The 14,278-nt window shown below is 42.7% G+C and overlaps 3 protein-coding genes across 10 annotated transcripts in view; 2 read left to right on the forward strand and 1 right to left on the reverse strand.

The window, feature by feature from the left end:
- The window catches only part of SYCP2L (synaptonemal complex protein 2 like), a 26,078-nt gene extending 24,524 nt beyond the window's left edge, over positions 1-1,554 (reverse strand). For 3 of the 6 annotated variants that reach the window (XR_004159132.1, XM_031552750.1, XM_019613745.2), the window contains exon 1: positions 31-1,554. The gene's annotated coding sequence lies outside the window, so the exon portion shown is untranslated. The remainder of the gene's footprint in view (positions 1-30) is intronic. The other 3 variants (XM_031552752.1, XM_031552748.1, XM_031552751.1) reach the window with 1 other exon arrangement.
- Positions 7-5,720, forward strand: GCM2 (glial cells missing transcription factor 2). Its single transcript, XM_010708363.3, has 5 exons — positions 7-61; positions 1,567-1,819; positions 2,198-2,310; positions 3,752-3,877; positions 4,065-5,720. Exons 1-5 carry the CDS (start codon positions 20-22, stop codon positions 4,944-4,946), a joined length of 1,416 nt encoding a protein of 471 aa, XP_010706665.1. The 5' UTR covers positions 7-19; the 3' UTR covers positions 4,947-5,720.
- A 54-nt stretch (positions 5,721-5,774) lies between these two features.
- Positions 5,775-14,278, forward strand: part of MAK (male germ cell associated kinase) — a 29,556-nt gene continuing 21,052 nt past the window's right edge. For 2 of the 3 annotated variants that reach the window (XM_019613747.2, XM_019613748.2), the window contains exons 1-2: positions 5,775-8,930; positions 13,171-13,498. In XM_019613747.2, coding sequence (XP_019469292.1) covers positions 13,398-13,498 — 101 coding nt within the window. In that variant the 5' untranslated portion in view covers positions 5,775-8,930; positions 13,171-13,397. The other variant, XM_031552753.1, reaches the window with a different exon arrangement.

Raw genomic sequence — 14,278 nt, forward strand, 5'->3', positions numbered from 1 at the left:
GCCCGCCGCTGCCCCCAGCATGAAGCTCACCTGGGACATCAACGACCCCAAGCTGCCGCAGGTACCGGGGCATGGCTGCGGGTGGGACGTGGTGCTTTAATACACGGTCTTATCCAGCTGTGTGCGAGCTCCTAAAACGACCTTCCTTCTCTATCTTTCCCCTGTTAAGTCTTTTTAAAGAATCTACGGTTGACTGTTTTCTGCTGATATCATCTAAACCATCTGCTAAATCATCTAAATCATCTAAAACAGGATATTGTACCTGTTTGCTCACGTCTGATTGAATGTGTTTGGAAATGAGTATTCAGATCGGTTTTTTCCCTCTGTTTGTAAGCTCCTAATATGTTTTCAACCCACATATTTTTCATTGTGCATCTAATTTTACACATAACGTGCAGTTACAGAATGGGTCAATTCTACAAACACCTGAATTCCCTGGGATGGCTCACATGTGCTGTATATGTGTGTTAAAGGAATGTTGCAGGAAATTGTTATTTTTGCTGTGTTTGGAGTTTAAAATATTAGGCGTTACTTAATTTTATGGCAACTACATTTTGATAAGGAATGCCAGCAAGTTGGTGACATCCCAAATGGGAGCATCCTTTCTCTGAACCACTACTTATATAGTGGAATATATATGTCTGTGCCTTGTTTGGGGGGGTTTTGTTTGTTCTTTTCTTTCCTTGTTCTACTTGCTATGGATGCACTTCAAGCAAATGCTGTCCAACTAAAACTTGAAGCTTTCAGTCTTCAGGTGCACAGCTCCACAACGAGCACACAGGTGGTGGGCAGACAGGGAGTGTTGGTAATGAGGCAGTGTCCAGCAGCTGGGCAAAGGAGCATTGGTGACAAGAGACCCTCTTATTACTGGTCATCATAGAATCATTACGGTTGGAAAACCAATTAAGCTCATCTAGTCCAACCACCAACCATCCCAATGATGCCCACTAACCCATGACCCTTGGTGCCACATCCACATAGTTCTTGAGCGCCTCCAGGGACAATGACTCCTCCACCTCCCTGGGCAGCCTGTGCCACTGCCTTGCTGCTCTTTATGAGAAGAAATCATGCAAAAAGAGAATGGCTCCTGACTCTTGAGGCATGGAAGCTTAAGCTGCATTTTGCTTGTTACAGGCTCTTTCTGAAAAAGCTATTCTTTTCCGCTTTTTCCAATTTTGCTGCTTGAGAGGTCATAGAAAGAAGCCTTGGGACAAAACCCCAAGGTGGCACCATCATAAAACAGGCTGAGTTGGAAGGGATACAGAAGGATCCTGAAGTCCAGCTCCCAGTTCCGCACAGAACTACCCAAATCCAGCCCAACGTCTGAGAGCGCTGCCCATACACTCCCTGTACTCCAGCACTCAGGGCTGTGCTCGCTGCCCTGAGGAGCCTGTTCCATGCCCATCACCCCTCTGGAGTAGGACCTTTTCCTAACTCCCAACCTGACTCTCTCCTGACGCAGCTCTATGCCATTCCCTTGGGTCCTGTCACTGTCACCAGAGAGCAGAACTCAGCCGCCATCAAGTCTCCCCTTCTGCTCATGTTCCTTTGTTCTCCCTGCCACAGGAGCCCGAGCGCTTCGACGCCTTCCAGGAATGGCCGGACGGCTACGTGCGCCTCATCTACTCCAGCGAGGAGAAGAACGCGCAGCGGCACCTGAGCGGCTGGGCCATGCGCAACACCAACAACCACAATTGCCAGATCCTGAAAAAGTCCTGCCTGGGCGTGGTGGTGTGTGCAGGGAGCTGTGCCCTGCCCGGCGGTGCCAGGCTGCAGCTGCGGCCCGCCATCTGCGACAAGGCGCGGCAGAAGCAGCAAAGTGAGGGGGGATGTAGGGGACCTAATTCCCTCAGCTGGGCCTGATTTCTGAACAGAGATCAGCCTTGCCTTCTTGAAAGTCTGCCTTGCACGAATTGCATGTGTTTGCATGCGCTGTGAAGAGTGTGAGGGATATATTTAGCTCCCAATTTTGTCAGTGTCTGCCTGTAAATAACTAAGGACAAATTGGGCCTACCGTGCTCTCAATCGCTAGCTTTTGTTAAGTATACAGCTCTAGTCCTTACCGTTCAGTTATGTTTGGTACTCTGCAGCTTGTTTCCTTCAGTATCATACCTCAATGTGAATTTCAGTGAAGGACTCGCTGTACTTGCCTTCTGCCTTCCCTCCAAACCAGCGTTTTCTCTATCTGTACTTGCAGAGAAAGCCTGTCCGAACTGCAATGCAGCCCTCCAGCTCATCCCTTGCCGTGGGCACAGCGGCTATCCCGTCACCAACTTCTGGAGACTGGATGGCAAAGCAATATTTTTCCAGGTAAAAAGCACACGTTTCAAATTATATATACATATAAGTGCACGGACAGAGTGAGCATAGTGGAGTTCTAGTCTGTGCATGGATTCCTGTGTATTATAAACATGGCACAACGAATAAAACAGTAACACTTGGCTGTATTTTTAAAAAAGCAGTATATTTTTAAAAACACTCGAGTTTAACGTTTTCCATCTTTGCTATAACACCATTATAGCAAATGGTGTCTGAAGTTCTTTTGATGACATTACACAAATGGGAACAAAGGGTTTGTCCTACACCTTGGCATGTGTCTGATGACTGAATCTCGACAAGGACCTAGGATTTATTTTCTAAAATTAAAAAATGAGGAAAGTCTCACTTAAATTTCTTAAGACCAAATCGAAAAAAAATCATTTGATGTGGAAAATAACATTTTAAAAAGGATTTTAAAACTTGCTGAAAAAAAAAAACAATATTTAGAAAATTGTTTTGAAACTTCATACTGATTTCTTGCTTTTTCTTTTTAAGCCATGTGAGGACAAAAACTTCAGAAGAGCTTCTGTTTTGGGATGACATTCTCTGCTGAATTTGTTGTTGTTTTTTTTCCTTGACCTAGACTCCAGTGAACTCTATTCTTCCAGTCAGTAAATGGAAGCAAACTGATGACGTTTCCAAATTCTCACCTGTTATTTATCATTCCTGTTAATGAGATATCTGTTGTACAGATGCAAAGACTGAAAAGATCTTTATCAAAATTGCTGATACTGCCTCACTTAGAAGTTAACACCTATCTGAGAAACGACGGCATTTTAAAAGCAGTTTTAAGTTTCCTAGTTTGTGTTAGGGACTACGTGAAGGTCCACTTAGAAAGTGTAATGGGTAACCGCATGCGTCATACATTGTTTTATCATATGTGAATATAGCTTTGGATACATCTGGGTATTCACAGATGTTTCAATAGCAGATCATTTTTCGATGGCTTTCGAGGGTGTGTTTCTCAGTCTCCTTCAAGAAAGTGGTCATTGTTTTAAAGTAGAGAGAAACCTCTTTAAAGCCTGTTATTGTCATTTTAGTGGCGGATGTTATCAAGCAGAACTGAGTGCAAAAAACCAATTAAACTCGATTTATAATCCTTTCCCACCACCATCCCTTTGGTTCTGATCAGCTACTTCTGAATGCCCTAGACATGGGTAGAGCCTTTGCTCCTTCATCATTCTGTCTCGCAGCTCTGCAGTAATCACTGGCTTCTCCTCCCTCAGTTCTTCCTTTTCTCTACCTGCAAGTCACAACTGAGTTTTATTAATTTATTTCTAAATTTAATCCTTCCTTGTTCTTTAGTTTCTCCTCTGAGATCTCTAGTGCAAGACTATTGGTTATGTCATGGATACCACTCATTTTATTACTGCATTTTTTTTCTCTTACCCACTTGCAATTCACGTATCATTCTTTGATTATCCTTATTTAGGCTAAAGGAATCCATGACCACCCTAGACCAGAGAGTAAATTGGAGGCAGAGGCAAGACGAAGTGCAATTAAGAAGCATATGTTATCTTCTCAGAATTCCCAGAAAAAGAGACTTTTAAACTCAGAGGTAAGTCAAAGCTTTGAGTCAGTTAAAAAGTCATCAGAAGTATATATTGGGAAGTCCAGGACAACGTAAAGTTTTATATCATGCTACATTTCTTTATTTGGGACTGAAATGATCAGTAGTGCAAGTGTCAGGATATGCACTGTAGGCAAAATCCACCCCTGAATCTTAAAGCTCTTGTCCTTTCCAGGCTGGAAGATACCATGATAGCAGTGGTTATGTCAGTAACATGCAAAATCTGCCCTCCATAGATGTCCCAGAAAGAGTCAGTATTGTCACAGACACGAGCTTTTCAATTCCAGCTCAGCCTTACCCTTTGCCACAAAATACCGATCTCTACAAGATGTCTTATGACTCGGCCAGCTTCCAAGAGGACCAGCTGTTGCCATACCAGAAGTGCCCCAGTCAGAGGATCTATGTGCCCAGGCCATGTAGTTACGAGTTTGGAGTTCCTCCCTTCATTAGCTCCAGCCCTTACCCATCATGTTATAAAGATCCAGCAAATCCTCCCCTCGATGCTGACCCTATCAGTTTGAATGGATCTCACTATAATTCTTTGACCAGCATTGACAAGAGCTTTGACCATACTGGTAGGCATTATGGACTGAAACCCATCTGGGGGAAAACTGGCAGTGGAGATAGGAGCGACTATGGTCAGATGCAAACAAACACTAACCACCCTTATTATGGTGGTGAGTACTCCGGCAAATACGGTCCCAGCCCCTCTCCCATGGCTCCACCACTACAGACTGTCATCACAACCACCACAAAGGTGTCTTACCAGGCCTACAAGCCATCCATGCTGAAATACAGCGACAACCTCTGCGACATGAAAAACCTTCAGAGCTATACACATGTGGCTGAAAATGTCTCAGGCACTATCTATTCAGGGATGAAGATTCAGGAAGACTTTGGGATGATCAAGTCGGCATTGCTCTACCAGCACGACCCAATCACCACAAAGTCCGAACCAGTGGAGAGTGTGGAGGCCTATCGGTACGGGTTACCGCCAGGGAACAGCTATGCTGAGCATGAAGGACAAACCTTAAGGTTTGAGAGTACTGAATATTGACTAAATGTTACCTAAATTCTATTGGGATGGTCAAGTGGGAAATTAATGGTTGCGCTAATGGTGTGTTGTTTGAGATTTGAGGAGGTGTGAGAAAGCAATGCATTGTTGCTTTCTGGAGCTGAAGCACATTTCCTCCACCCCCCCCCCAAAAAAAAATCAATATATGTACCTCTAAAGTAATATGAAATGTCCAGACATGACTGGGAGATGGTGGTGTGGAGACAAAGGAAGTAAGCAGCCTCTTGTAATGGAGACTGTGATCTGCTTAGAGCCACTGTTCCTCCCAGAGGTTGGAGAGAGAGTGCTCCAATTGGGAAAGGAAAACACACCCCAGGCAATTGAAAAAGAAAATAGAAGTGGCTACAGGTTACAGCCAACAGAAAGAAATGAGAGTGAGACAAGTTGCAGGATAATTTATCTGAATGATCTATCCACCTGCCATGATCTATGTAAGGAATGCAAAAACTAGTGGGCTAGAGAAATGATAAACCTGCATGGAAACTGCATTTTTGTTTAAAAACAGCAGGTCAATGCAAACAAACCTTGTCAATTACTACTACTCTTCTTCCTGCCTCACAATTAGGTCTTTCTCTTTTCTCCAAGGGACTTCTACTAGCAATTCCTAACTCCCTCCCCCTCCCCCGACAGTGAAGTTCTCCTGGCAATAAAGCAACCAACAAAGCAAGAGGTCAAAAACCAAACTTAACAAAGAAAACTTGAGAACTTGCAGCTCTAGGCTCTCAGCTAATGAAACCCTTCTCCAGTAGGCCCAGAAGAAGACAGCATTGCTGGTTTCAATTTACATATTTTGGAAGCTGCTGTCTAGTGCTATTTAATGAAACCAAAACAGTATGCTTTGCAAGAAAGCTGTGTATGCAGGGATTTGGTCGAGGTAACAGCATCAATTATTATTTACTATTTTAACTTTTTAGACACTCAAATATTTTGGAAAGTGTTTTTGTATATTTTTGCTTTTTTGAGTAAGAGCATGCATGCTACTGTATGCTTTTAATAAATATGCATTTAAACACAAAACAACACATAATATAACACAAGTGGTTCACTGGTTGGCTTCAGTGTGCAGAATCTTCCAATGCTGTCATCAAATTAATAACAAAAACTTATTTGTCTGGTATGGTGTACAAACACTTGGGTTTAAGTCATTGTATTTGGTGCACTGCTTTTTTAACTTTGTATTTTTTATGAGAACAATGCACAGTCTGATACTTGAAATGGAGTTGCACAGCAAATTAACCAACAATATTCAGCAGTGGACTGATCAGCATTTTAAAAGCTCAAGCCACTTGAAGCTGGAATTTATCAAGTGACTAAATGAATTCATCTACATCAAGCTTACATTGACTTCTAGTGTATTTGCTGTCTGTCTCACCAGGCTCTTTTTAAATTTTTGTGGCAGTTCTACAAGGTGGTTTAGATTACAGAAATGAGTCAGGTGAGCAACATTAGTTAGATAATTAGCCTACACACTAAGCTAAGCAAATGGCAAGTTGCTGCCCAGAAAATTTGAACCAAGTTTTGGGGTCAGAAATATGCAACACCATACCTATACACAGAACTGAAACTTCTGATCTGTACTCTCAAACATATCCAATCGGTTTGGGAGTAGAATAAAAATTAAGATAAAGCTGCCTAACATTAGAAGAAAAATAGGGGTATAGGTGGGGAAAGGAATTAAGGTCCAGCAAAATGACTGGAAAGAGATTCATAGAAGATCTCAAAATCACAGAGTTTTAAAGATGTAAGCTACCCCATTTTGTGGCTTTAGGGAAATTAGATGACTGTGACTCTACCTTCAGATGTGCTAAAAACGCCAGGACAAGCTGTGGGGGTTTTGTGCTGTTAATATACTGGTATAAAGCTTGTTGCTGTACCTGTGTGCTTAAATTGTTATGCTACATGCTCTCATAACACAGCCTTTTAAGCAGAACTTTGTACATCAGCTGAGTAAATGCAGACAACTGTTAAAATGCTACTTTTGGGGGGGGGAGATTAATGTCTAATGAACACAGCAGCTGTTTAAGCACAATACAAAGGTATGGTAGCAATTAGCTTACTGTCTCACCTGTGGCCCTCAAATAAAAACTCTGAATATTATTGTAGCCTCTCTTTGTGCTGCTGCTTTTCATCTACAAGCCTCTGGGACCACGTACCTACGCCTTAACCTTTCCAGATAAAAGAGCAGATGGATTCAATCGGGTGTTGTACATAGTTTTCTGTCCAAAATACAGCAATTTGAATGTGATGCTAGCTTCTGTAACAAAAAGCTGAAATCAAGTGCCTCCTTGCTGGTTTATATAGCTGTGGAATTGACTTTAAAAGCGTGTTTCTCGAGTGAAGCAGCAGCCTTGAAGAAAGATGTGCTCCCTTCAGTCCTCAAGTAGCTTCTCCATTCACTGTGCCCCTCAAGCACGGTTTCTGGGCTGCCCACATCCTGGTCTGCAGATGTCCTGCCTAACAAATTCCTGTTAGAGTGTAGCTGTGGAGGGGAAGAATGGGCTTTCTGAACTTGGCCATCTGTGGCTCCAGCTTCACACCAACAAGAGCCCTGCTGAGGAAAGCACCAGCTGTCCCCAGGCTGAGGATGCCCTTTATATCAAAAAGCAGCCTTTTAATGGCAAGGCTTGAAAGCTTGGGTGTATAAAGGATCTCTTCCCAGAGATAAGAGGCTGCTCAACAATTTTTTGAGTGCTTCTGTTGATCTCAGCCGTTGCTCTCTGCTGAGGCACCCATTGAGGCCTTCATCATCTCCACAGGCAGAGGCAATAGTGGGAAGGCGGGAAGCAGAGCTCCTCTGGAGACGCTAATGGTGCAGCGGGGCAGAACTCCTGAGTTTGTTTCTTGCTTTTTCCTGAGTGGGTTCTGGGGTTTCTTTCTGGATTTATAGGGTTTTCGTCTGCGCCTTTTTTGGGGGAGTTATTATCTAATACAACTGAGCTACTCCCATTCACAAAGCTGGACCATGCAGCAGGACACAACACATTTCCAGGGGTACGTCTTCTGAGGAGATGAGCTACACAGTTTTGAAAGCTCATGTCATTCATGTCATTAGATGCTAGGAAAAAATTCTCTACTCAGTGAGTGGTGAGGCGCTGGCACAGCTGCCCAGAGAAGCTGTGGTGCCCCATTCCTGGAGGTGTTCAAGTCCAGGTTGCATGGAGCCCTGGGCAGATGAGCTGGTGGGGGCAGCCCTGCCCATGGCACAGGGTTGCAACTCTAAGGTGCCTTCCAATCTATGATTCCCATTGTTATCAGCAGGAGCAACATGAAGATAAAGGAACCAAGGCCTTAGGATTGCCATAGTTCTTCCTAAGGACGAGAAGTTAGCCCAGGGGTGTTAGAGCCCACCTTCCTGAGAATTAGTGAGGACAGCACCTGGTGTTGTCCCAGCCCCGGACCCCAGAGGTCTTCTAGCTCTTGAACAAAGGGAGAGAGAGTCAATTTCTGTTAATGCAGTAATACGGTTAAAAATGAACAAAAATGGGAGGCATTTCAATACGGCACCTCCATGGGCTTGCAAGAATCCATAGGCAACACAGCCATCAGTGGGAAAATAACCTAATCAAAATAACCCAAACAAAAGCAAAGTGAAGTTCACACAACACCGATTAATTACAGCATACCCGCTGTCACTGGCTGCAAAGCCATTCGTAAGAAACCCGCCTTCTGCTGGCATTCCAGCCAAGCATCAACACCCAAAGAGGACTCTTTCAACAGCAAATTAGCAGCGAGCGTGCTCATATTCCCGCGTAAGAAGAGCAGGCAAACAGCTGCACTACAGCTTACGAAAAGACATTGCAGCCGCAATCAGCCTTTGGCTCAGGGTTTTAACCCCCCGCTTTCCCACGTGATCACGGAGAGGCGTGTCCCTCCATAGGCCCCGCTCACTCGCTGCATCGCCCCGGCAACGAGGCGAAGCGGCGGGGCGACGGTTCGCGGTTGGCAGCGCCGGGCCGGAGCGCTGCGGTGAGCGGGCGGCGCGGGTCTGGGGCAGGAGGCGCGGGTCAGCGGTGCGGGTTAGGAGCGATGTTTCGTTTTGTGTGTGGGATGTGTCCTACCGGGCTGCTGAACTCCGCGTTGGCAGATAGGTTGGTGTAAACGGGGTTGTGTTTTCCCTATCTGCCCGCTCTCTCTGGTGGCTTGTGGCTATTTCGGCTTGTGTTTTGATGTGAGCAGCCCGTTTAATGTGTGGTGGTGATAGTTTTGGTTATCTCTATTTCAGGTATGGCAGAAATGCAGATAGTTGGCTGTTATTAATTCTAATTTAAACTGTAAGGCAGATATTTAAAATCACTAGAAGTATTGCTTAAAATTTGAAAATACATAGTAGTTCAGATTTTCTAAGTTTATACAAATCAGTGGATGGTTTCCAGTGTTTGCATTTTGTCCTCTATTTGTCCCCTGCTTTCATCCTTCCGTAATCCCGTGTGAGGAGATTATAGGCAGCATGTCATTAGGAGTATAAAACAAGCTGTTGTTTGCAATAGGATTTCCCATCTGTTTGGGAGACAGAACTATTATGACAACTTTACCAAGTGTGCAGATGTTGATTGTAGCAAAATTTGGTTGTCTAGAGCATGGAAATATGGAATCATAGGACAGCTTAGAATGTAAAGGACCTTAAAACCCACCCAGTCCCAACCCCTGCCATAGGCAGGGCTGCCTCATCTGCTCAGCTGCCCAGGGCTCCATCCAACCTGGTCTCGAGTACCTCCAGGAATGGGGCACCACAGCTTTGCTGGGCAGCTGTGCCAGCACCTTTCTGCCCCCTGAGTAATGATTTCTGCCTAACATCTCACCTCAGTTTTCTCTCTTTTAGTTTAAAACCTTTCTTCCTTGTCCTATCACTATCAGACTGTTAACATAAGTGACTACATCAGCTAGTTCATGATAGTCATCAGTAGAACAGCTTGGCATGCATTCATATTGTGGTGAATGTATGTGATGTGTATTATGGTTCTTAAATATTGATGTCGACTTACATAGTTTTCATGTGATTTTATGCCTTTCCACAGAGCGATTTTGACATTTCCATATGACTACTGAAGGAACATCTGAAATTTCTGTACTTAACTTGATTAGCTGTGCTCATACCCTAAAAACTACGGTATGCCACAGAAAAGGAATAAGGCAATGAAATATACTGCAGAATGTACATTTATTATGTCTGCAATCTACTATAATACATAAGAATTTTTATTTGTGTGTTACTGTTTCAAGTGCACATGATGAAATAAGAATGTAAATTGGACAAATAAAATAATATAAAAAATAATTAATTTGTCATTCTAAATTGGCTTGGAAAGCTGATAGGATTTAGGCACCCAGATCCTAGGACTTAAGGGTCAAAAAATCAGGAGTGTATCTGTATTTGGGTCTTTGTTTATTACAAACGCAGAGTTTTCTTACCTGGTATTTTAGTTCATTTCCCTAGAAAGCAGAAAGTCGAAATGAAATGCAGTGTATGTTTCATATGTGTGAGTTCTCAAAAATGTTTAATGTATACAATGCCAGAGTAGGAGTTATATAGGTCCAAATTTGACACATACTGCAGTGCTCTCCCTGAAAAGCAAGTCATAACAATGTGCAGTTATGCTTGTTGAAACAGAGAAGTGCAGGCATCCAAATCCTCCTACAATTAACTTCACTTTGTGTTGTGTGTGCAGTCTGTCATTGCTTTAGATGCTGTAAAAATGTGTACTGGAAGATCTTCAGGAAGTTGTATATGTAAATATAATATGTCTATGTGTTTATGTATGTCTGTATATATACACACACACAACTCTAACGATCAGTAAATAGCAGGATATGACTGGCTAGTATGTATTTTAGTTTGGCACAAACACTTGATCATCTGTTTATTGCCGCAGCCAACAGATGGTCTTGTAGAAGAAATGATGTTCAAAGTATTAAAGATGAGAGCGCACTGAGGAATTTGAGGAATGAATTCTGAGAAAGCTGATAGACAGGAAAAGGATATAATATATGTATATAAAGTCCAGTTAAAAGTACAGTGGTGATTTTCATTGTCTATGACATGGGTCATCTTTGCTTCCCATAGTGGATAAGGACACTGAAAGAAATGGAAGGCTCCTGTCTGTAAATACCTGATTTTGTGGCTAGATCCACTGTCAAAAATTTGTTTGTTTGTTTTTTTTTTTGCAATGGAGTGTCCTACATAACACTGGGCTTGCAGGCACCAGTTTGGTTTCATCTCTCTCTAAGTGAAAGGAGGGACTTTGGGAAATAGCTATCAGGGCTCATCGGCAAAGCTTTAATCTAGGTTCAAAGAGGGAGGAAATTGGATAGTGAGCCTATCCATGATTAGGTGTGGGATGGCATGGCAATGCTAGAGGTACAGGCTACTAGCTGGGGCCCTCAACCTGCTGCAACACTGCAGCACATTTGAGATCTTAGGACAGTGAGACAGGACCTCTGAGACAACAGGAGAAAGCAACTGGGAAGCTTTACAGGAAGAAGGCAACAAGGCAGGCTGCCCAGCTGAAGTGCCTCTACACCACTGCACACAACTTGGGACAAACAGGAGCTGGAATGCTACTAGAACACCGTGGTGTAGTTGCTGTGACAGAAATCTGGTGGGATGATTCCCGTGACTGGAGTGTTGCTGTTGACAGCTACAAACTGTTGAGAAGGGACAAGTGAGGAGGGACAAGAGGAGGCATTGCCCTCTACATTGAGAAAGGAATGGAGAGTGAAGAGATGTCCATGAGGAATGGCCATGAGCAAGTCGAAAGCCTTTGGGTAAAAGTTAGGGACTGAGATATCAAAGAAAGACATGTGGTTGATGTTTACTACAAGCTGCTTGATTAAGCAGAGCCTGTTGATGAAGCTTTCTTCCTCCAGCTACAGGAGACATCATGATCGCAGGCTCTTGTGCTGCTGGGGGACTTCTGACATCTGCTAGAAAATTAGCACAGTAAGCTGTAAGCAGTCCAGGAGGCTTCTGAAATGCATCGAGGATAACTTCATGATTTAAGTATTAGACAGCCCTACCAGGAGGGATGCAATTCTGAACCTGTTGCTCACCAATGCAAGTGAACTGACTGATGACATCAGGATTGGAGGCTGCTTGGGCTGTAGTGACAATACAGGGGTGGAATTCATGCTCTTGAGGGATATTATGCAGACAAAGAATAAAATCCAGGTGCTAAATTTTAGGAAAGCCAAATTCCAGCTCTTCAGGGAGTTAGTCAACAAACCTCTCTGGGAAACTGTTCTGAAGGATGAGTGAGCATATCAGAGCTGGCAGATCTTTAAGGAAGCTTAGGACACAAGAACTCTCCATCCCCAGTTGTAGGAAGTGAGGAAAGGAAGGCAGGAAACCAACATGGCAGAAGTGGGACCTGCTGGTCAAACTTGAAGAGCAAGAAGAAAAAAACACAGGCAGTGGAAGCAGGGACAGGTAGAGTGTAGGGATGCTGCTAAGCTGTGTACGGATGGACAAGGCCCAGCTGGAACTGGACTTGGCAAAGGGGTGCAAAGAAGAAAAAGAAAGGCTTCTACAGGTACATCAACCAGAAGAGGTATTTAGTGCTTTTTCCAGGCAGGTGTTTCTCTTATCGAGCAGATGCCTGCTCCAGCTTGTTGGTTTCACGCTCCTAAAAAGGCCAATTTTATTGTTGCATTTTGCCAGACCTGTAAATCTCAAGCCTGAGGTTTGTTACCTACTGAGTTTGAGTGCCTTAATCTGTTTGGACAGGCTTACCAACTTGTAGCTAATTCTGGCATGAGGATAAAGCTGTGTGCTGAATTTTGCATCTCTTGCTGAAGTAGGCTGACAGTGCATGTCAACTCACTTGAGTTATTTTGGATTTTTAAACAGCAGAGACACGAGTGAGAGATAATGCTGGAATTAGGTTAACAGTAGATGGTTGGTATTTAAGCATTTAGGTTACAGTAAATAAATGCTGCAGTAAGTAGTTTTAGATTTTCCTGGGTCTAGTTAAATTTCTTTGCTTCTGTAGGAGTAGGGGATTATGACAGTAATCTTGCCTGTCTGTTCCTTGCTTATTCTGACCCTAATCCTAGACTCGGCCTGAAGGATTTAAAGTAACTACTCATACTGAGGTGTTCTATTTTAAAGAACACAAATAGATCTCAGGTTACTGTTATAAAGAAATTACAGGGTGTCTTTTGCCTAAAACACCATAAAATTACGTATTTGCCTAATCATTTTTTTTTTCAGGATCTGCTGAGAAATACCATGCTCTTCTACCTCTCAGTGGATCTCAAAATACATGTAATTCAGAGGAGACCGGTGACCATCCTGCTCTGTTATGAGGAAACATCCAGCAACCTTAGGCTATCTGGAAGAAGGTTTCTCTAAAAAAAATCAAAAGGCAAAAAATCCTTCAAAAATACAGAAGACATCCAGAATTTCATAAACCTTTGGCAATTGTTTAATAAGAAAAAATGAACCGTTACACAATCATGAAGCAGCTGGGTGATGGCACCTATGGCAGTGTCTTGATGGGAAAGAGCAATGAATCAGGAGAGCTTGTGGCCATCAAACGGTATGTAACGTCTGCACAGAGTAAAGATACTTGAAAAGATGTAAGATTTTGACTTTATTGCTCTATGCAGTCTATGTACAAGAAAAAAGAATGTCTCTTTTTAAAAATATTTATTTAATTCAGTTGCTTAAGTAAGTGAGTGTGGGTCATACTTCCTTCTAGTACATCTGGAGATGCATTCATCTGTATAACTTACAGGCAAATGGAGCAATGAGAAATGTTTTCCATTCTTGGTATCTCAGGATTTGGAATTGTTTTGTGTTATTTTTTTTAATTTTTTTTCCAGGTTGGGGATTTGGAAAGGGAATAGTTTTGAATGAAGATGAATGCCTCTTAAATGAAATATTAGTTTTAAACAGCTGCTCTGTAGGATCTAGAACTGTAGAGAAATGCAGTAAAGAACACGGCATTCACAACCCACTCCCAAAATCTGAGTAACACCTAATTACTCATATTTTTACCTAAGACTTCCAAATAAACACAACAGTCTATGCACAACAGTGTAATACTTTTATGTATGGATATTGCTTGAAAAAATGACACTATTTTTTCATATTAATATCTTTGAATAGGCTTGGGAAAAAAAAAAAGGACTAATCTATACAGCTGACTAATTATAATTTCAGGCAGTTAAGATACTTTGCAGGTTTCAAGTGTTCTTGTTTTCCTAGAATGTGTGACTTGGCAAAAAGAAGTAGCTTTTCTTGTTTCAAAATCCAGTTTTATTTTCAGTGTCACTGTTGCTGTCCTCCTTATTAAGGGCACAATTTAAGTGATGCA

Source organism: Meleagris gallopavo, chromosome 3 (assembly GCF_000146605.3).
Source record: "Meleagris gallopavo isolate NT-WF06-2002-E0010 breed Aviagen turkey brand Nicholas breeding stock chromosome 3, Turkey_5.1, whole genome shotgun sequence".
Classification (NCBI taxonomy): domain Eukaryota; kingdom Metazoa; phylum Chordata; class Aves; order Galliformes; family Phasianidae; genus Meleagris; species Meleagris gallopavo.

What these genes read in the sequence shown, in the direction of transcription:
- GCM2 (XM_010708363.3), top strand. Translation starts at nt 20, where the DNA reads ATGAAGCTCACCTGGGACATCAACGACCCCAAGCTGCCGCAG. An exon ending in GGCGCGGCAGAAGCAGCAAA is followed by an intron (nt 1,820 to 2,197) that starts GTGAGGGGGGAT and finishes CTGTACTTGCAG; the next exon opens with AGAAAGCCTGTCCGAACTGC. An exon ending in AGAGACTTTTAAACTCAGAG is followed by an intron (nt 3,878 to 4,064) that starts GTAAGTCAAAGC and finishes TGTCCTTTCCAG; the next exon opens with GCTGGAAGATACCATGATAG.